The 21959-nt window shown below is 35.0% G+C and overlaps 2 protein-coding genes and 1 pseudogene across 11 annotated transcripts; 1 reads left to right on the top strand and 2 right to left on the bottom strand.

Moving 5' to 3' along the window:
• Nucleotides 1-1208: 1208 nt before the first annotated feature.
• Nucleotides 1209-11147, bottom strand: LOC148194391 (uncharacterized). The gene is made up of 6 exons (XM_088097213.1): nt 10808-11147; nt 3588-3736; nt 2581-2811; nt 2408-2439; nt 2075-2287; nt 1209-1374 (listed from the first exon to the last, which is right to left on the bottom strand). Exons 1-6 carry the CDS (start codon nt 11145-11147, stop codon nt 1209-1211), a joined length of 1131 nt encoding a protein of 376 aa, XP_087953339.1.
• Nucleotides 11148-11921: 774 nt separating this feature from the next.
• On the top strand, nt 11922-14814 carry LOC148194390 (uncharacterized; annotated as a pseudogene).
• A 3815-nt stretch (nt 14815-18629) lies between these two features.
• LOC148194389 (uncharacterized) lies at nt 18630-21622 on the bottom strand. 10 transcript variants are annotated; one of them, XR_015781340.1, is made up of 7 exons: nt 21109-21611; nt 20717-21015; nt 20512-20608; nt 19867-20012; nt 19178-19472; nt 18972-19092; nt 18630-18874 (listed from the first exon to the last, which is right to left on the bottom strand). XR_015781340.1 is itself a non-coding variant. In XM_088095726.1 (6 exons), the coding sequence occupies exons 2-5, from the start codon at nt 20734-20736 to the stop codon at nt 19036-19038; spliced, it is 243 nt and encodes an 80-aa protein (XP_087951852.1). In that variant the 5' UTR covers nt 20737-21015; nt 21109-21622; the 3' UTR covers nt 18630-18874; nt 19016-19035. The 10 variants fall into 10 exon arrangements, 2 of the variants coding, with proteins under 2 accessions (XP_087951852.1, XP_087951851.1); XR_015781342.1 differs by having other exon boundaries at nt 19016-19092; XR_015781344.1 differs by having other exon boundaries at nt 18972-19472; nt 19867-19935; nt 21109-21620.
• Nucleotides 21623-21959: the final 337 nt, after the last annotated feature.

Genomic DNA, 21959 nt, shown 5'->3' with positions numbered 1-21959 from the left:
AAATATTGGCGGCTATAAAACCAACTTCTTACCTTACTACAATCCCACACAATATTCGCATCAAAGAACGAAAGCAAAAACAAGCACAGCCCGATAATGATAGTTAGTGGGTGATTTCATAAATTGACTTAATAGATTAATGGAAAAGCACAAATCAGGTTTGGTATTGGTGACATAGAGCAACTTCCCTCTATCAATCTTCGATAGGGGCCAGGGTCATCCAAGTAGTTGTCTTCTTACAGTGAGCTTGTATCACTTAAAAAGGGTGTAGAGGATGGTTTGCATCCCAGTATTCCTGTTTCCTTAAGGATGTGCAAAGAATACTTTCTCTGACATAAATGAATTCCCTTTTTAGATCTTGCCACCTCCAAGCCTAGGAAATATTTGAGTTCTCCTAGGTTCTTTATTTGGAATTTATTATGCAATAGAGCCTTTATGTGGTTGATTTCGGTCATGGAGTTTCTAGCTAATATGATGTCTTCTACATAGACAAGTAAAGCAGTAAAATCTGCAGAAGTCCTTTTTATAAAAAGAGAGTGATCAGATTTAGATTGGATGTAGTTGACAGAAATGAGAAAAGAAGACATTTTTTCATACCATTGCCTACTAGTTTGTTTTAGTCCATATAGTGACTTAGTAAGCCTGCAAACCTGACTCTCTTTATGGATATTTAGACCGGGTGGTGGCTCCATGTAGACTTTCTCATTTAGGTCCCCATGTAGAAAGGCATTGTCTATATTAAGTTGATGTAGAAACCAATTATTAGAGGCTGCAAGGGCAATAAGCAATCAACAATAGTGAGTTTGGCAACATGAGAGAAAGTGTCCAAATAGTCTATCCCTTCTTGTTGAGTGTATCCTTTTGCCACCAGGCGGATTGTATCTTTCTACAGTGCCACCAGCCTTATATTTGATTTTGTATACCCACCTACAACCAATGGGTTTCTTTCCTGGAGGCAGTTGTGTTAAGTACCAGGTATTATTGTCTTGTAGGGCCCTGATTTCTCTCTGCATCGCTTCTGCCCACTCACACATACCTTTGGCTTGCTTCATTATAAGACTAAGGCTCATTATTTGGAGTGATGGGCATAGTATACTTCAAGTGCTTTTTTGACAAAGAGTCAGAGGATAATAGATCAGAAATGGGATAAGGGGTTTTAAAATTATTTTTCATAGATAAGGATTGATTAACCTGATGCACATAGTAACTCAGATATCCTGGAGTCCTTTTAACCCTGTTAGATCTCCCGCAACCATGATTTTCTTCACCATCAGCAATGTTGTCACCGCTTTGTTGTCAGCGATAGTCTGTTGCATATCTCTTGGATCATTGGTACCCATTTCATTAGGTCTCTTATCATCAATAGGGTTACCACTGCATAGAAGATCATTAAGAGAGGTGGTTCTATCTCCTTCTCCATCAGCAATTTCCCTACTGTCTCAACGGTCTTTGTACGGAAAGATGTCTTCATAAAAGACCACATTTCTGCTTATGAAGAGTTTCTTAGTGCTAACATCAAGAACAATGTATCCTTTGACACCACCTTTGTAGCCAAGGAAAATCCCTTTTCTAGATCTTGGATCAAGCTTACTTATGTTGTTTTCAAGGGTAGAGGCAAAGCATAGGCACCCAAAGACTTTGAGACTCAAAGTAAGTAGGAGGAACATTATAGACCAGATCATAAGGAGTCTTGTTACTAAGAATAGGCGAAGGCAACCTATTTATTAGGTAAACAACATGACTCAAAGCATAGGACCGATAGGCATTGGGCATATTAGATAGAAAAAGGAGACTGCGGGTCACATTAAGTATGTGTTGGTGTTTTCCTTCAACGACAGAATTTTGTTCAGGGGTTTCAACACAACTCTTTTGGTGATTAATGCCATACAAATCATACATATTAACACAATTAAATTTAGGTCCATTGTTGGTCCTAATAGTCTTAATCATTTTATCAAACTGGTTTTTAATTTTCACAATAAAATTCCGCAACAGATCCCTTGTTTGACCTTTATTATTCATTAAAAAAATCATAGTATGTCTACTATAGTCATCAACTATAGTAAGAAAATACCTATGACCGTGAACAAAAGAAGTGGAAAGAGGGCCCCATATATCATAGTGAATCATTTCGAAACATTCAGCAGTTAAAGAAATACTTCTAAAAAAAGGCAGTTTATGTTGTTTAGCATAGTGACAAGCATCACACACAATATCAGGACCCATTTGCACATAAGGGAAATTCTCACATATATGTTTAACAGTTTTGTGTCCAGGATGGCCTAACCTATAGTGCCACAAATTTACATCAACATGTTCATAAGAGAAAGCAAACTTTGAAATAAAATTTTGATCCGGATTAAGAAAGCCCATTAGATAATATAGGCCTTTGCAAAAGTTAGCATACCCAATCATCTTCAACGTAGAATTCTCCCTTATCTGACAAATCTCAGAAGAAAATGTTAGAGTGCAGTTTAAGTCCTTGATGAGACTTTGGACAGAAATCAGATTAAAACAAAAATCAGGTATATATAAAACATTAAAAATAACAAAATTCTTAGAAAATTGGACAGTCCTTACATGTTCAGCAGTAATAATGGTATTATTTGGCAGTCTGATAGAGATAGGTTTGATTTTATGAAAGGTAACAAAGTTTCTTTTATCATGGGTCACATGGTCTGTGGCCCCGGTGTCAAGGATCCAAGAAGAGATACCTTGTTTGTCCTCTTTGCAATCTCTCTGCATCTGGTTGATCTTGTGAGTGGGTTCATCCACCTTCTCTATCCTTGCCCGGGAGTCTTCTTTACATACCTTAGAATGCGAATAAGAGCATTCCAATGGTCAACACATAGAGCCTGCATGAACTGACTAACCACTCCAACTGCAAAGGATAGATCTGGCCTTGTAATAATGAGATAAATAAGTTTTCCAACCAGCCTGCTATACCTCTTTAGATCGGAGAATAATTCACCTTCTTATATCCTTAATTTCTGGTTTGGGTCCATGGGACTGTCTACCGGTCTACAATCAATCATGCATGTTTCTTGTAATATATCAAGAGCATACTTCCTTTGGGAGATTACAACTCCATCTTTTTGATTGCGCTACTTCAATGCCTAATAAGTATTTGAGACTTCCAAGATCCTTGGTTTGAAAATGTCTACACAAGTACTCTTTTAGTTGAGATATTCCAACAATATCATCAACATATACTATTAAGTAAACACATTTTCCGAGAGAAGAATGACAGTAAAAAACTGAATGGTCTGCTTCACTGTGTTTTAGCCCAAATTTTTGAACAATGGAGCTAAACTTTCCAAACCAAGCACGTGGGGATTGGTTGAGGCCATATAAAGATCGATGCAATTTGCATACCATACCAGACTCTCCCTGAGCAACAAACCCAGGAGGTTGCTCCATATAAACTTCTTCCTCAAGATCACCATGTAGGAAGGCATTCTTGATATCCAATTGATGAAGTGGCCAATGACGAATGGCTGCCATGGCAAATAAGAGGCGAATAGTAGTCATCTTGGCTACATGAGAGAAAGTGTCACAATAATCAAGACCATAAACATGAGTATAACCTTTTGCAAAAAAGGCCGAGCTTTGAGCCGATCAATTTCACCATCAGGGCCGACTTTAACTTCATACACCCATCGACAACCAACCGCCTTTTTGCCTGGGGAAAGGGGCACCAGTTCCCAAGTATTACTGTGGTCAAGAGCCTGCATTTCTGCAATCATAACTTGTCGTCATCCAGGATTATCAAGTGCTTCTTTCACATTCTTGGGTATAACAACAAAGGACACTAAGGATAAAAGAGAAAAATAGAAGGGCGACAGGTGTAGAAAGATTGTGATCAAGACTTGGAATGACAGAGACAGTGGAGCTATTTTTTGACTCAACCATTGGAATAGGAAAAGGGGGGGGGGGGGGGGGGGGGGGGGGGACCTGCTGGAGGATAGAAACATCCTGAACAGATGGAGAGAAGTAAGAAGTCTGTTCAAAGAATGTGACATTGGCCGACATGTAATACTTCTTAATTTCAGGAGAGTAACACCGATATCCTTTTTGAAGTTGAGAATAGCCTAAAAAGACACATTTGAAAGCGCGAGCGAAGAGTTTATCTAGACTTGGAGACATGTCATGAACAAAACATACACAGCCAAACACTCGGGGAGATGTATGAAAGAGAGGAACATTAGGAAACAAAATGGAGAAAGGGACTTTATTATCAAGAGAGGAGGAGGGCATCTTATTAATAAGATAACATGCAGTTAAGATGACATCCCCCAATGATGGACAGGAATATGGGCACAAAGCAAAAGGGTACGAGCAATTTCAACCAAGTGTCTATTTTTTCGTTCTGCTATACCATTTTGTTGCGGTATATGAGAACAAGTACACTGATGTAAGATACCATAGGAACTCAAGATGACAGAAAAGGAGGATGAGAAATACTCTTTTGCATTATCAGCAATTTCCCTACTGTCTCAACGGTCTTTGTAGGGAAAGATGTCTTCATAAAAGACCACGTTTCTGCTTATGAAGAGTTTCTTAGTGCTGACATCAAGAACAATGTAGCCTTTGACACCACCTTTGTAGCCAAGGAAAATCCCTTTTCTGGCTCTTGGATTAAGCTTACTTATGTTGTTTTCAAGGGTAAAGGCAAAGCATAAGCACCCAAAGACTTTGAGACTCAAGTAAGTCGGAGGAACATTATAGACCAGATCATAAGGAGTCTTGTTACTAAGAATGGGGAAGGCAACCTATTTATTAGGTAAACAGCATGACTCACAGCATAGGACCGATAGGCATTGGGCATATTAGATTGAAAAAGGAGACTGCGAGTCACATTAAGTATGTGTTGGTGTTTTCTTTCAACGACAGAATTTTGTTCAGGGGTTTCAACACAACTCTTTTGGTGATTAATGCCATACAAATCATACATATTAACACAATTAAATTCAGGTCCATTGTCGGTCTTAATAGTCTTAATCATTTTATCAAACTGGTTTTTAATTCTCACAATAAAATTTTGCAACAGATCCCTTGTTTGATCTTTATTATTCATTAAAAAAACCACTACTACAAAATTAGCTATAGATAGCGCTTTTTTAAATAAGCGCTATCTATTAATGTGTGGAAGAATAGATAGCGCTTATTTAAAAAAGCATTATCTATAACTATGACAATAGATATAGTTTTTTTTAAATAAACGCTATATATAATTATTTAATATTATTTTTTTAATTCATAGAATAATAGATAGCATTTTTAAAAAAATCGCTATATATTATGTTACCATAAATAACATTTTTTTAAATATACTATTAAAACTGATTTGAAAAGAGGTTTTCAATCCCTCTTCGTCGGAGTGTTTTTACGTTTTCGAGCTTCTTTTTATTTCAGCATCTTTTTACTCTTATATTTTTCAAAATTTCCCCCTTTTTCCTATTTACTCTCGTATTTTCCAAAATTTTCTTCCCCCTCCTAAATTTTCAGTTTCACTTAAGTACAAATTCATCCCCAAATTTCAATTTCGATTTGCCTCTAAATTTTACTTCGTGCTTGCTCTCAAATTTCACTTTGCATTGATCCCAAACCTGCATTACATTTATCAAACCTAATAGTTCTTAGTGGAGCAAGTCATTATTGCGTTGTCTTCCCCATCATTGCTCATCGGCCGGCCAAAGTTCAGCAATTGCGGTCACCTATAAGGGTTTAGGAAACCAGCCTCCTTCAAGAAATTAGTACGGTCGTGGCTAGGTTTAATGCTTCGCCAGAAGTTCTGGAGAGAGAAGTGATGGTGTCGTTAAAGGCCCTCGAGTCAACGCTCTCCTTTGCAACATCTTCATTCTGCTCGCGTCAGCGGTCTCCTTTGCCACATCTTCATTGTGCTTGCGTCAGTGCTTGCACCTCATTTTCAGTTTCATGTTGCTTCTCTCAGTTTCGTGTTGCTTCTCTCTCCTGCAACAACCACAGTTCTTCACATATCCACCTTTTCTCCTCACATTTCTACTTTATCTCAGCTATTTCGGCCTTAGAAACACCATCTTCACCGATGAGTTCTTCGATCTATGGCCTCCGCTAGGGTTTCCCTCATCTTTCATCTTTTTCTTTGATTTTAACCGTTTAAATCCTCTTTTGCTCCGATTAAACACTTTCCACCGTTTAATCGGTTAACCTAGTGTTTTAAGGTTCTTTCACCGTTCGATTTAGGGTTTCCTTGCTTCATTCACAGTTTTGGTTCATTTGCTCTTGGATTCGTATCATTCCGCTGCGTTTCACTCTTTGAGGGAGCTTCGAAGGAGTCCATAGCGTGTTCGTTTGGGGTTCTTCTCGGAGCTTATTCCATATAGTTGATTTCACTTACTAAGATAAGGTTACTGTTGATGTTATTATTGTGTTAGTTGTTGTTTATTGCAGCCACAGATGACTGTAATTGATTTCATTAATACTGCAGATAAAAGGGTTGGCTTTCTCAACAATAGACCCGAACTGCATCTATATTCAAGGGGTTGATTATGAGGTAAATTTTCTCATTTTCTAATAAATGTATTATTACTTTTGTCAACCAAAATATAAAGAAAATGAAAGGTGTAATATGAGTTTTGTTTTCTCCCATACATTACAAAACATAGATTATGGTGTGTGGGTACTAACTCATGAAGTATATTTTAAATGTGATTCGAAGTTAAAGTCCAATTATTGTTTCTTTAATTCATTTGTATATATTGTACTATAGTGACAGTGGCTCTGGATCTCATTATAAAGTGAAGGTTATCTTCAAGGGTTGATAAAATCTACTTTTCATTTGTTTGAAATAAAGCAATATATTTGCTCTCTTATTCGTTTCCTCTAACAAAATCCAAGATCTCAACGTAACTTGTTTTTATTTCATCAATCTTGACCTTTTATCTACATGAAGATAATAACCTATAATCTCATTATGGTGGGTGTATTGGCAATGTTATACTCGATGGTATGTTAAGACCGTGTTCATTGAGTCAAAGCTTCTTTATTCATTATCCAATAAGAGATTTTTATAATCTCATTAAGCAATTTGTTGGCTTTTCAGGTTTTCATGATTTAAAGTTTTAAGCCATGGAAAATCAAGCTCCTTTAATTATAGCAGTGCTGGTATGCATGCATTCTTTAATAGTCTTCACAAATGAACTTTGTTTCTTTGAACTATTGTTGTTCGATAATGTAAATCCTATATTATTCTATTTAATGAATATTTATTCAAGATAAGTTTATGTTATTCTTATTGTTATAAAAGATAACTTGGACTCTCAAATTCTTAACTTCCAGGCACCTAGTTGTTTTCTTTGCATCTTGTGTAGAAGCTGATTCCAAGGATTAAATAGGTTGAGCTTTCCTTCTCATCCATTGGAGGCTATAATATACTTGTGAAAAAATGTTTGTGGTATACTTTCTTATTCTTTTGTATGGAATTTACTATGTCCAATAGCCCAATAGATCATGATCATTTAGTCCAGAAACTAGTCATATGTTATCAGATAAAGAAACAATTTTAGATATGTTGTCTTTTAATTTATCGTTTCAACTTTGATAAGTTGATCCTTACTAATGACGTTAAGATAATGAAGTTTGAACTTTAATAACTTTGAAATATATGTTTCAATCATTATAGATTCAACTATATACCCCGACATGTAGTTGAAAAAGTGTTTCCGAGGCAAGTTATCTCCTCCAATGTTTTAGAGTACATATAGGCGTGAGTATAAAATTTCCCCCCTTAAATGATTACTGATTTCTATTCTTCTTATGTAGACTGCTTTGCTCACATAGGCCTCAGTACTCCAAGGAAAAGTGTGTTAAAATCAATGCTTTTTTGCTTTTATGATTATGTGCTTTTATGCTTCTATAATTATGTATTCATCTTGTTCTTTAGTGTATTCATGGTAAATTCATTTCATAATACCTTTATGCTAGTGGAGATTACATCATTGTGAACCACATACATTCATTTTGTTCATGTTTCAGTTAACACTTTGGTTATTCCAAGATATGGAGCAAGTGGAGACTAATCCTTCTTGTACTGACTTAGCATATGAGAAGGCTATTTCAGATGGTGTGGATGTTCTTGACAAATGTCCAAGGATGGAATACGTTTTTGCTTAAGCTATATTGATCTTATTGGGCTGTAAAGTATTTATTATTATCTGTGCAATTTTCTGTTGTTGCTTTCATCTCTAAATTGTACTAATGTATCGTGTTGTGCATGGCAGAGGCAGAACTCCTTACAGCTCCACCAAGGTTAGTATATAACAACTTGATAATTGATAAATATTGTACCTTTTGTACTCAATATATTATCTTGCAGTGCATCACTAATCGTGGGCCTAATTTTTTCTTACTATTGGATGACTTCTATGTTACTAATGGTGCCAATCTTGATCAATCAAGCATTAATTTCACATTAGAAGTTCACCACAGCTTCACTTCGTCAATTTTACTTTTACTTTTTTAGTATCTGTTTTTGATAGAATGAGTTAGTTTAGATACCATATTTTATTTCTTCTAGATAATAGGTAGATTGGTTTATGTACAGTTTTATATTTGATTAAATCAATTTGTTTAGTCTAGCTTGATTGTAGTTTTGTTTCTGTAATTGAATTTTGCTAGTTCAGTCAATTTTCTTTTAGTTAGAATATGGTACTATAGTTAAATTATACATTTTTAGTCTTAATAACTAGTTAGCTTTAGTTCTAGTCTTAGTTGGTTGTTCAAAACTTTAGGAATTAGTTTGGTTAGTTTTTAATCGTTGATTCTAGGATTTGTTAGTTGTTTTCCTGTTTTGACTAAGTTTTAGCTTGTTTTCTAGGTACGTATAGTGATATTTTGCATTTTTAGTTTTCTAGAATAGATAATTGTTATAACGTGCTCTTTTATCATTTATAACTTGCTTACTGTTTTAAAGTTGAAGGAACTTGTTTAATGTTTTTTTGGTGTTTTGAAGGTAGCATTGGATCTTGTCTTATTTTGCTTTTTTTTGGTTTTCATAGGTAAATTTTTATTTCTGTTATTTTTAGTAGTTAGCATAGTTTTCAATAGTCTTGTAGCATTTAAAACATGTTTAGAGAGTTACATTACAAATTCTGGTTTGACAAATATTTCTTTAGTCATTTTAAACTTGCCTGAATATATTTTGCTTCTGTTTTTACGCATTTCTTTCATATTTTGCTTCATTGTCATAATAATTTTTTTTAGTAAAAATTTAATTGACTAATTTTATACTATTTTTCTTTTTTGCAGTATTTTTTTAGTTACAGATATCAACAATATCGTGACAGTCAAATCATTGAAGTTAGGGAAGATTAATGTTTACATGTAATTAGTACATACTTATAGGTTATGTTATGGTATGTAATGCTTATAGGTACGGATAGAATATATGTTTATATTTGAAATATTATTGTACAAATAGTCATTTTTTATATTAATAAACATTCTTTGAGACATTTGTCTTTCTCATATTTTTTTTAATATTTTATAGTTCTTTTTTATAATAGAACCAATAAATATCACATGTTAAAACATAATAAAACTAATATTTTATATTTTCTTTTGATTTGTTTTTGAGATATTTTATTAAATTTTCTTTTTTTAAAATTAATTTTTTGAAAAAAGTTTAGACTAATAGATAGTGCTTTTTTAAATAAGCGCTATCTATTGTTGTCTGACAATAGATAGCGCTTTTTTAAATAAGCGCTATCTATTGTTGTCTAACAATAGATAGCGCTTATTTAAACAAGCGCAATCTATTTTTAGACAGTAATAGATAGCGCTTTCTTAAAAAAGTGCTATTTATTGTCAGACACCAATAGATAGCATTTTTTTTAGAAGCGCTATCTATTAATAGATACCGCTGCCATAGATAGTGTTGCCATAGATAGCGCTTTTAAGCGCTATCTATGATAAAAAAAAAGCGCTATCTGTGCACTTTTTTGTAGTAGTGAACCCAAGTATGTCTACTATAGTCATCAACTATAGTAAGAAAATACCTATGACCGTGAACAGAGGAAGTGGAAAGTGGGCCCATATATCACAGTGAATCATTTCGAAACATTCAACAATTAAAGAAATACTTATAGGAAAAGGCAGTATATGTTGTTTAGCATGGTGGCAAGCATCACACATAATATCAGGACCCATTTGCACATAAGGGAACTTCTAACATATCTGTTTAACAGTTTTGTGTCTAGGATGGCCTAACCTAAAGTGCCACAAATTTACATCAACATGTTCATAAGAGAAAGCATACTTTGAAATAAAATTTTGATCGGATTAGGAAAGCCTTGTAGATAATAGAGGCCTTTGCAAAGGTTAGCATACCCAATCATCATCAACGTAGAATTCTCCCTTATCTCACAAATCTCAAAAGAAAATGTTAGACTGCAGTTTAAGTCCTTGACGAGACTTTGGACAGAAATCTGATTAAAACAAAATCAGGTATATATAAAACATTAAAAATAACAAAATTCTTAGAAAATTGGACAGGTCCTGCATGTTCAGCAATAATAATGGTATTACTTGGCAGTCTGATAGAGATAGGTTTGATTTTATGAAAGGTAACAAAGTTTCTTTTATCATGGGTCACATGGTATGCGGCCCCGGTGTCAAGGATCCAAGAAGAGATACCTTGTTTGTCCTTTATGCTATCTCTCTGCATCTGGTTGATCTTGTGAGCGGGTTCATCAACCTTCTCTATCATTTTGAGGAGTTTATGCATTTGCTTAGGGGTAAAAGAGTTAAAGGCAGCATTGATGCTGACCTGGTGGAGAAAGAGTCTTTATAATCCCATAGCTCCTTTCTTCAACATATATCACGCTCTCTGCAATCTGTGGAGAAAGAGTCTTTATAATCCAAGAAAGGACCATCATATTACATCTCTCCCAAGGGTCTAACAAAACCTCATTGCTTTGAGGTTTCTTGATTGACCCATCAATGAACTTGATTTTATTCTTTGAAAGCAGAGCCCCCCTCATGCTTCTGCTCCAAGAAGAGTAATTGTTTTCGTTCAGAACTTGAGAAATGAGAGTAAGACCAGGATTCTCCTCAGGATGCAGATAGAAAGGGCTGGTAGGTTTAGCGGATTGATCCATGTGATCCATTACGGTAGGAAGCAAGAAGGGGCCAAGAAACAATCCAAAAAGATATCAAGAATGATAACAGAGGCAGCGGAAGCAAAGTAGGTATTAAACCTGCTCTGATACCATATTAAAATATGGCCAAATGCATGTCTGAGAGGAGAGAGGCCCAATTGGCTTGGAGGCCCGCGAGTGAGATAAAGTGTCTATTGAAAGACGTTGCTGGCAGAGTACACCCTTCGTCCCTATTGAAAGAGAGACTCTTCGAGAAGCTAGAGAGAGAAGTGGAGCAACACTCTGCACAGCGACGGACCCATGGATGTTTAGAGAAAGTGGGACGCGATCTGCACAGAGGCTTCGTGAAAGTAAGAAAAATACGTACTTTATTCATTCTCTGTAATAGCATATATATCTGTTTGTTTTACAATATTACAAATGAAAGAGGGAGAGCTCTATATATAGAGCTCTTGGGAAAACGGGGACAATACTGATTATTGTCTTTTGACAATAATCTAGCCGTTATAGGAAAACTCAATACAAAAATTATTAATCACCACGTACAAAATCATCAATGTGTGTTTTTTTTCAAAATAACTTAAAACTAAATTTTAAATTCACCTTTCATACATAATAAATACAAATAATAATTTCTCGTATACTTGTCACATGACTGTGGAAATGCATAACGGCTGGTTAACCATTTTTGTTTCTTGGCGGCTATAAAAGCAACTTACCTTACTACAATCCCACACAATATTAACGAAAGCAAAAACAAGACGCTCCGAAGAGAAGAAAAGAAAGGAAGAGAAGAAAAGAAAGGATATGGCAGAAACTCAGTACTGCATACCAATAATCGAAGATGATATAGAAATAAACGATGACTTCTTCGAGAACTTTGAAGCTCCCAAGTTCGTGGATTTCACCGCACCTGATTCTTGCCGTCCCGGCGATGACAGCCACTGGTTCTGCTCACGTGTTGGTAGTTTAACTTCTCACTTCTTTGATCTTATTCCAAATCTTTTTCGTCTTCTTTGGTTACCAATGACATGACTTTTTCTAATAATAGGATGTGACCGAAAGCATGAGCAAGAGTTGGATTCTGAAACTATCTACAAGAAGTTTATTCTTAGGGTTAGTTGGTCTTTTCTTCTTCATCTTTGTTTCGTTCACTCTACTTATGGACATAAATATGATGGTGATTGGGTGAATGGATCTTGGATTTTCAGGTTATGGCTGCAAGAGGTCCCAATGTACGCCTCAGAAAAGCTTTGAAAAAAAAAGAAGCAAGGTAGCGCATCCTTAAACCAAGAAACTAGTTTGTACGCACCTTCATCAATGTGGAACTTGTAACTGGAAAACATTCTTTAATTAAAAAAAAGTTATTGTGGTAGTTTTTACCTGTTAAAAATCTATCATCTTTCATTATTATAGTTTTCCTTCATGATTGTTAAATGGTGTGGTTGTCAACGTATAGTTTTCCTTCTTTAATATCTTCAAGAACGTTTTCATCATTATGAGTGATGTTTGGTTACTTCTTTCAGCGCAAATTTGAAGGCCCCCATACAGCTGCTGCAAAGTCAAGGGTGTCAAGGATGAACTTTATTTCGTCATCATCACTCAAGATGACCGACAAGAACGTCCAAGTTAAATCTCTTTCTAAGGTTGCAGCAACCCCTAAGGTGAGGCCATCTCCTCCGGTGGCCAAGGCCTTGACCACTCCAAGGAATAATCAAAAGAAGGTTTCCAATGTAGAACCGTTTAGAAGTGTTGAGAGCAAGAAAGTGTTAACCGTCGGTGTGCCTAAGAGCAGAGTGGTGTCTAAGGCTCTTGTTGTTCACTCGCCTAAGAAGGTCATAAAGATCAAGAGTTCTATGGAATTAAAAACACCAATGAGAGCACTGTGTTCAGCAATGAAAAAGCTTGAACTCAACGGAGTCAAGAAGTCTGAAGAAAAAGGAAGAAACTCTTTGCCAGTGACTGCCTCCAAAAAGCGACGAGGGGAAGAGAAGTTAAGAGCCGTGTGTTTGATTCCTTGAGTTCTAATAACCGTAAGCAACCAGAAACTAACTCAATGTCAAGTTTGAAGGAGAAGAAAGGCACTCAGAAGCGACAGGTTGCTAAGCCTCATCAAAATGACTCTAATGATATGGAGATAGATGAGAAATCTAGATGTGGTTCTCTAGAAGGATGCCATGAATCAGGAACTTCAGCGAGTGGTGCTGAACTATCTCTTGGAGATGTAATTTCCCAAGAACCAACAAGAGGGGAGAGCTTAGTTATAGTTCAAGTTTTGTCAGAAGCTTCGGAATGTGACACTACCTCACTGTCAAATTCCAACAATAAAAAGATGACTGCAGAAAGGAGTGAAAATGAAGAGATGAGGAACTCGGTTTCTGCAAAGGGAAAAGTTTCCGAATCCACCATGAGAAAGGCTGAAGAAAAATCATTGGCTTGTTCTGATGACAAAGAAAATGCTTCAATGGTTCATGAAAATATGTAAGGAATTTGATTTCTCTCAAAAATGTTTGACTGTGCACTGTTTTCTTAAAATTGGTGTAATCAATGAATTCTTGGCGGCTGCAGAGAGATGAGTACCGATAACGACGTGCCCAAAAAGAAGGCTATTCTTGGGAGCAAGCATGAGGATGATTCGAGAAAAACACAAAAGGTCTGGTGGTCTTAGTTATAGATTAATGATTACTTTCAGTCCCACTTTATTGAATGATTTGACTGTGTATATAACGTTTGTGATTTTGACCTTAAAACAGAAATCTTCATCGACCACAACTGCTTGTCCTGTTGTGAAGTACAGAAAATTAAAGCCCACAAACCCTAAGCCTTTTAAGCTGAGAACTGATGTAAGTAAGGGAAGGGGATTGTGTTTAAGTTTATTTATTGTTAAAAAACAATTTATTTTAATCAAGTGTTATTATTTGATGCTGCAGGAAAGGGGAATTCTCAAAGAAGCAAACTTGGATAGAAAATTTCTCTCACCTTTAAAAGAAACCGCAGTTAAAGGTGGTGGGATGGCAATGGGGAAACATCAGATTGTAAACCGAGTGAGTTCAGTTCCAAAAAGTGAATCAGACACTGATTATTATAGCAGTTGTGATGAGAAATCACGCCCAAAAACGCAGGAAAATCAATCTGTAAGTTCATGCACAGAAGAACATGTTCACCTATAAATATTTTATAGCATAAACAGTGTTTTAGACAGTGACTGAAGACTTCCCAAAATGTTACGCAGGGTGGCATTCAAATAGACAACTCCCGCTCCAAGGTGCAACGTGAATTATCTGCTACAACACCTTATAAAAGTTGTCCTCGTACTAAACTTCAGAAACCCAATGATGTGAATGATAAATTCAAAAGAAAATCCGAAATGACGCAGCGTAAAGTTCTGAGGCCTCTGAGGTAAGTAATAGTCAGATTACTTTGATTACATGTTGTGTTTGTAGTAAGCAACTTTGATTACAATGGAAATGTCTATTGCAGTGCTTTAGCAAGGAAGAAAGAAAAGGCTGTCATTGCAACAAAACTCAGTGTTATTATCGAAAAGCCATCAGGTATTGTGAAGCCAAAGGCAGCAAAGCCACGTTCTTGGGATAGGAAGGCATTAACTGTTCCTATCGAACCAAAGTTTCACCGTCTACATGTGCCAAAGGATTGCATCAACAGGAAACACACTTGAGAAATTATTCATTGGGGACGGAATGGCGTTGTTCAATATCATCATTGAATTTTTAGTTATCGTGGAGAGAACTTTTTTTTGTTACCACAGCATTAAAATTTGTGGTAATTGTAAGTTCAGACACGATTCATTTGTACAATTCTTTTTTTTATTTTTATTTTTTGTAGACGTAGTTAACGTGGAGAGAACTTTTTTTTGTTACCACAACATTAAAATGTGGTAATTGCAAGTTCAGACACACGATTCATTTGTACTATTCCTTTTTATATTTTTATTTTTTTAGATAAGGTGGAGAGAACTTTTTTTGTTACCACAGCATTAAAATGTGGTAATTGTAAGTTCAGACACACGATTCATTTGTACTGTTTGCTTAAGTTTTGATTTGTGAATAACATTAATTCTTTTTGGTGTCATTTCAATATAGAAAACCTCCTCAGTCAAATAGAAAACCCCGTGTGCAGTGGCATTGAACGTTTCAATATGTGCAAGAAAGCCACTCTAGACAATCCAGTCAGGTAACATACTCATAGATAAGCTCATTATTCCTCATTTCATATTTGAGGATATGTTGGAAACATGGTAATATTGTAAAGCATAGATTTCTAAACTAGTTCTAACAAGAGTTAAGGCCAAAAAGAGGGAGCAGAAGCTCTGAAACCAAACTAGTATTTAAAGAAGTCTTGTTATGATTATGGGAGGACAAGATGCAGAAAGGCATGCTGAGATAAGAAAACCACCGAGACACTAACCTGAGTTTCGATATCATTGGAGTTTAATCTCTTATTATAGGCATCAACGAAACATCCTCTCTCACTTTCAGGAATAAGATCTCTAAATGGCTCCCAAGCTGACATGAGACAAAATGCACCAATATCAACGACTTAAAACTTAAAAGTCAAGATTCTGATGAGCAGAAAGCCAGAAATCAAAATCAAGTCAAATATGAGATTATGCAAAGCTACAACGGAAAACATCAAATTATTAAAAGAATATAGAATAATACAAAACTGCCACATAATTTCATACATCAAATAAGTCAAACCTCCTCGAATCATTAAAAGGAAACCTTATTATGCATGGCAATTATTCAAACTTAATGCACCAGAAAATTAGATGAAAAGACAGCTCCATACCATCAGGATATATTGCAGCAGCTCATAAAACCAATCAATTTCTTTCTTCCTTAGGAGGAAAATTCCCCTGAGGATGATGCCAGTAACCTTGTAACAAAATGCTAATAAGGTATTTTAAAAAGTGAACAACATAGCATGGAATATGGAGTACACAATCTTGAGCAGTGCTGGAAAAATAATAGTAATAATAGAAGTATAACAATAATAATAGTAAAACAACCACATGGTTAATGCGCATAATTTAGCTTTCCCAAAGGATGTAACATGCTTAGATTCATCCAAGCACACATTCATGTGTAAAGATAGGTTTTAGCATTACAGTTCACACAGCTGCATTAATACTTAGAACCACTAAAAATGCTTATATTTGTTATCACTCATCAGCACATGTTAAAGAATCTCAACCACAAACAACCATAAAACACAAATGTAAATTAATCCTAAACTATACTCAAACTCACTTATATTCCTTCTACTCCAAAAATTTGAAAGCTAGGAGTCTAAACCAGTTTGAATACAAATATACTCCTTTGGAAATTCACTACTCAAAAACTCCCTATTTAGACCAAAAACATGCAAATACACTAAAAAAAAGCCGTTATTCAGTGGAGGTTATTTTTCCATTTTACAGAGGTTTTTTCCCTCCGCAGCCCCGCAGTAAGAGTCGTAGCTATTAATTTGCAAGGATTTTTATAGTTATATTATAGAGGTTTTTTTGTGAAGGGTTTTAACCTCTTCTATTAGTGACTTATTTTATGGAGGTTTCAAGCCTCCTTTATTTATAATTTCCTACCTACATTCATAATTTCTTGATTTAATGAAGTTTGTTTTCTATAATAAGAAATAAATAAAATATATAAAATTGTAAAATACACAAAAAGTAATAAAAATTAATTTTATTAATAATTTAAGATAATGTAAATTCATTGACAATTACAATGTAAATATAAAAAAATACAAAATGTTTAAAGAACATTGCAAGATTGACTAAAAAATCTAGCATGATAAAATACAACTAGACCAATTGAAAACATATGAACTAATGCTGATGACTTAAACAAATTCACTACAAAACATCATCTTGCTTTAGTTTCTTGTTGAGTTTGTTGAGGTTTCTGATGCTTTTCCTTTTTGGTAGGTACTTCTGATAACAGTTGAAAAACTGTTATTTTCATGCTTAAAATTGACACAAAAAGCAACCTTTACACTTAGAAACTAGCTTGAAATCATGCTTTTATCCATATTTTCATAAATAAGAGAGCTGGACAGGTTTATGCTTGATTTCAGTGTTTTTGTGCAGGTTTTAAGGTGAATTTAGTGAAAGAAGTGAAGAAGGAGAGAGATGGAATCAGAAAAGTCAACCAGAAACCAGAAAAGTCAACCAGTCAACCAGTCAACCAAAAAGTCAATCAGTCAACCAGAATACGGAAAAAGTCAACCATACGAGTTTTGGGCCAGTTTTCTGCGATTTTATGATCTGTTTGGGCCTGGACCCGTTTTCTATTATTTTTATGTCCTATTTAAAGACCTAGATGTCTTAGGGTTGGTATCTTTGGCAGAAACGAAGCAAACACTCTCTCTTCCACCTCTTGGGGTAGATTGGGAGATGGTGACAGCTCTCCTCTTCTCTTTCTCGGGTTTTTCTATCTCTTTCATTCTTTCATTATTGTTCATCTAGGTTCACCATGAATATGGTGAACTAAACCTTGTATGTTTGTTGAGGAATCAATGTAATCTTTTAAAGCTCTCATATATGGAATTTGTGCTTGCATCTTAATCTAAGATTTATGCTTTCTTTCATCATTAGTTAGGGTTTTTCCTCTTTGCTTAATGCTTGCTTTGTTTAACTCATTCAATGCATGATTATTGATTTTGTCGATACGGGAACGTACGGGGAAGTCTAGATCCGGGGAATTTCTCCCAATAAGTATATTGGTTGCCTTAAGCTCCTGTGCTAAATAAACTAATTATTAGGAATGCTAGGAATCGTATGAACTCGTAATTAGGGAGAAGCCTTCTTGAAAGGTAATTTAGAGAGTGGCATTAACAATGATGAATTGAATGTTGAATTCCTAAAATATATGAGAGTGGATAAGATGAAATTGACCCCCAACAACATATTCATATATTATATATATTTCATTGAAAGTGCTTGTCTTTTGCTTTTGCCATTGATCAAAACTCATGCATACATGTTTATTTTGTGTCTTGCATATTAAACATCCAAATATTTCGTTCTTAAGTCTTAGCTAATCAACGAACCACACAACTAAACTAGGCCGTGAGTCCTTTGGGAGAACGATACTTGGTCTTACCGAGTTTATTACACTACAAAAAAAATGTTATTTAGAGGAGGTTTTTTTTTCGATTTGCGGGGGTTTTCACCCTCCGCAAAATAAATTCCGGGGGTTTTTCAAACCGCCGCAGTTTGAGTCGCCACAAACTATCTGCGGGGGTTTTTTGCGACCCCTGGTATCGAGTTCAATTTGCGGAGGTTTTTCTGCGGAGGGTAAAAGCCTCCTCTATTACTGACTATTATTTTGTGGGGGTTTTTAACCTCCTTTATTTTCAACTATTTAATTACAAAAAATACCTATATTTTTTATATGCTATTCAATTCACTAGCTTGCTGAAATAATAAAAAAATCAATAAAATATATAAAATTGTAAAATACTGAAAAATAATTCAAAATTAATTTTATTGATGATTTAAAATAACATACATTCATTAATAATTACAATGTAAATATAAAAAAATACATAATGTTTAAATAAAGTTACAAGATTGACCAAAAAATCTAACATTGTCAAAAATACATAATAGACTAAATATAATTATATCCTAAAAGAAGCATCATAAACCCCCTAGCATGAGATAATCCTCTTGTACTCAAAGAAAACTCCAACTCATTTGTATCAACAACTTCCTGAAATGATAAAAGAAAAATATTAAAATAAAATAAATCACAACAGACCCTTGGACTTTAATAGGTGAAGGAAACTATAAAGAAGAAAATGAACTACCAATATTTGACCACGAGGATTATATTTGAATTTCAAATGCATACTTTTTGCCATTCAATGCCTTTCACCAGAAAAACTTGCAACGAAAACCAATGCCCCTTTCCACATCAATACTAGCAACCTGAGGAGGGCAGAAGCAACAGACATGAACAGAAGGCACTTCTTTATCACCTTGATTTCTACTGGGGTATTAGGCATAAACCTACAGTTGAATACTTGATTGCATCTTTTTGGTTGATGGTTGATAATTGAGATCTACCCATAGTGCAAAGAATAAATACAGACAAAGCATGTCACTAAATAACTATTCTAATCAGAATCTCACTTCAAAACTCAGTTCTCTCTACGCAACAATGATAATGGCAGTCCTGGGTACGAAAATAAAAAAGACAGTAGTAATTTATCAGCATGTGAGCTTCAAATTTACGTTCAATTAGTGATCATTTTAAACTAAAATCTGGATAGCTGCTGAGGAATGGTGGATATAATTGGACCGTATCTCTGCAAACAAATGATACACAAAATTCATAAGAAACGGAAAAAAGTTTAACATATTTTGACTGATAAGCATACCTATGTGGATAAGTTTAAAAATTAATACCATGATCAAGATAAAAAAAAATAAATAAACAAGAGAATGTAAACTGGAACATGAGAGATGTTTTAACACTAACCTCTATTAAGGGATCCACTTGAGGAACCTCTATGAAAAAATAAATAATATTTCCTATGCATACCTTTTATATCTTGATGATATTTTCATTGTTTTATTTTTAACTCATTTTACAATGAATAAACACTCTTCCTTACTCATATGCCTTATTTTCCCACTCATACAACAGAAGATGCAAAAACTCAACATTGTTACAACTTTAAACATAAAAATAAATCTTACTTTTGCATTAGCCTGGACTCCAGCACTAAGTAAAGTGCACAAAAGTTCAATATAGGCAGCTGGAGTAACCTGTGAGTAAGAAAAACAACAAGTCGATCCCTAATTCCTACAACAACAAGTTTCTCCAATACCATAAAACTAACCTCCTGCAAATTTCAAAATAAAGAAGTATATCAACTACAAAACAAAGAGGCTTGGCAATAGATATGTGAAAGGAATAGAGTGGTATGGATGCAAGAGAAATTGTCAATTACAACCATATGCAGGAAGGAATTTAAGTATTTGATTGTAGATCTATAAGTGTATAGTTTTAGAGAATTTAAGAGCTGTGATACAAGGAATTAGTAAACCCCAATTCACAGAATGTGTTAGAATAGCAACATAAAATGAAAATCATAATAAAGACAAGGGTATAACATATGAACAAAAATGTAAGAGATTTCTCTTCAGAACATGTAGTAAAATATATAAAGTTTGAAATTGAGAAATTCTAAAGGAAGTTGAGATAGGCTATATGAAACACATGATGTCATTGGACTAAGTTAGAAACCAAATTCTCTTACATTGACATTCAATTTCATGAAAAACAAACCAACGATAAAGTATTCCAAACTTTGTCTGTTTCTTAAAGTTTTCGTAGTGTACCCTCACATATGGATCACTTATGCCTTTGAGATAGACAATAACAATCCCTTCCCAGGACAAGTTCAATCCAACCATTGCTTGAGCCAAAACCCGAACCCTGTACATTGAAAATTGTTAGCATGAATATCCAAGTAGTGAAAAAAAGTTGTGTGTAAAATGACTAAATGGTTGAAAGAATCACTAATTTCAAAGTGAATAAGCACACCTTCGGTCCTTCTTGGTCATCCACTCTAATTGATATTCGAAGTCTTAATTCTCCAGAATGCACTCTTTTAAGAGGGATCCATACATCCCTTACTGACCCATCAACCACTACTTCCAAAATACGGTGTAGTATTGTTCAAAATTTGCATACAAAGCACTAATTACACTATAAAAACGCCTTTCTTATTAGAAGAACGATGGTGGGCAACAAAAATGTATTGCACTTAACCTAGGAATTTCATCAAACACGTACAGGGCAACAATAATCCCCACTCCCTGTTATGAGTTAACCAGAATATCCTGCACCATTAACAATCAGTGTGAGAGACATTTTTGAAAAGTTGAATTGGAAGTGAAATCAATATGGAAAGGCGTTGCAACACCAAACGATACCCTTGTGGCCGCGATAAGTGCAGAGGCGTTTGAGAACTGTCTCATCTTCGATTAGGGTTTTATGATTTCACGAATTTGAGGATACTAGTGAAAGGTAAAGCCTCTGAAACATGAAACCTAAACCTAAAAGAGAGGTTTGGGGAAGAGTTTTAAGATTTGAGTTTTGAATCAAAAATGGAAAACATAGAACTGAAAACCCCTTTGACTGTATATGCGTCTCCCAAGTCTACGACTCCCTCGTCTAGTCCAACGTCGACCCCGAACTCCTCACCACCTTCATGACAGGCGACATCAAGCTCCTCTACAAGATCACCTTCTCAGCACTTTACAGCGGTTCGTCATTACGCTTTTCCTGGTCGAGAATGGCTGTGACGGGAAGACGGCTCAAAGAGTGTAGATGAACATGAGAAAAAGGAAGTGTTTGATGAAGTTAAGTTTAGGTTTAGGAATTTGGAGAAAAAATAAAGTAAGATAAAATTTTGGAAGGAAAAGACTGAAAAACGAAAAAAAAATAAAAAAGAAAAATGTATTATAATTTGGTTAGTTATGAACCTCTTTAAAAAGAACTTAAAACCTCCGCTATCATTAGGCCTTTGACAATTCAATAGAACCAAATTAAATCATATTAATTTGCGGAGGGTTTTTATAACCTCCGCAAAATAACCTCCCTTAAATACCATTTTTTTTGTAGTGTTACTTGAAACGATTTGGTCATACTTGCCGATTGTTCAACAAGTTTGTGACATCATATTTTGGTGATCATAAATTTGTCCATCAACTTCCAACCGTGCTTGTGAACTCCACTAATTGTTTTTGGAAGCATATGCTAATACAAGCCTGTAATAAAGCCA

This window comes from Vigna umbellata, chromosome 8 (genome assembly GCF_029865625.1).
Source record: "Vigna umbellata cultivar VRB3 chromosome 8, Vumbellata_1.0, whole genome shotgun sequence".
Classification (NCBI taxonomy): Eukaryota; Viridiplantae; Streptophyta; class Magnoliopsida; order Fabales; family Fabaceae; genus Vigna; species Vigna umbellata.
The sequence above is the reverse complement of the archived record's forward strand: the minus strand, read 5'-3'. Positions and strand labels throughout refer to the sequence as shown.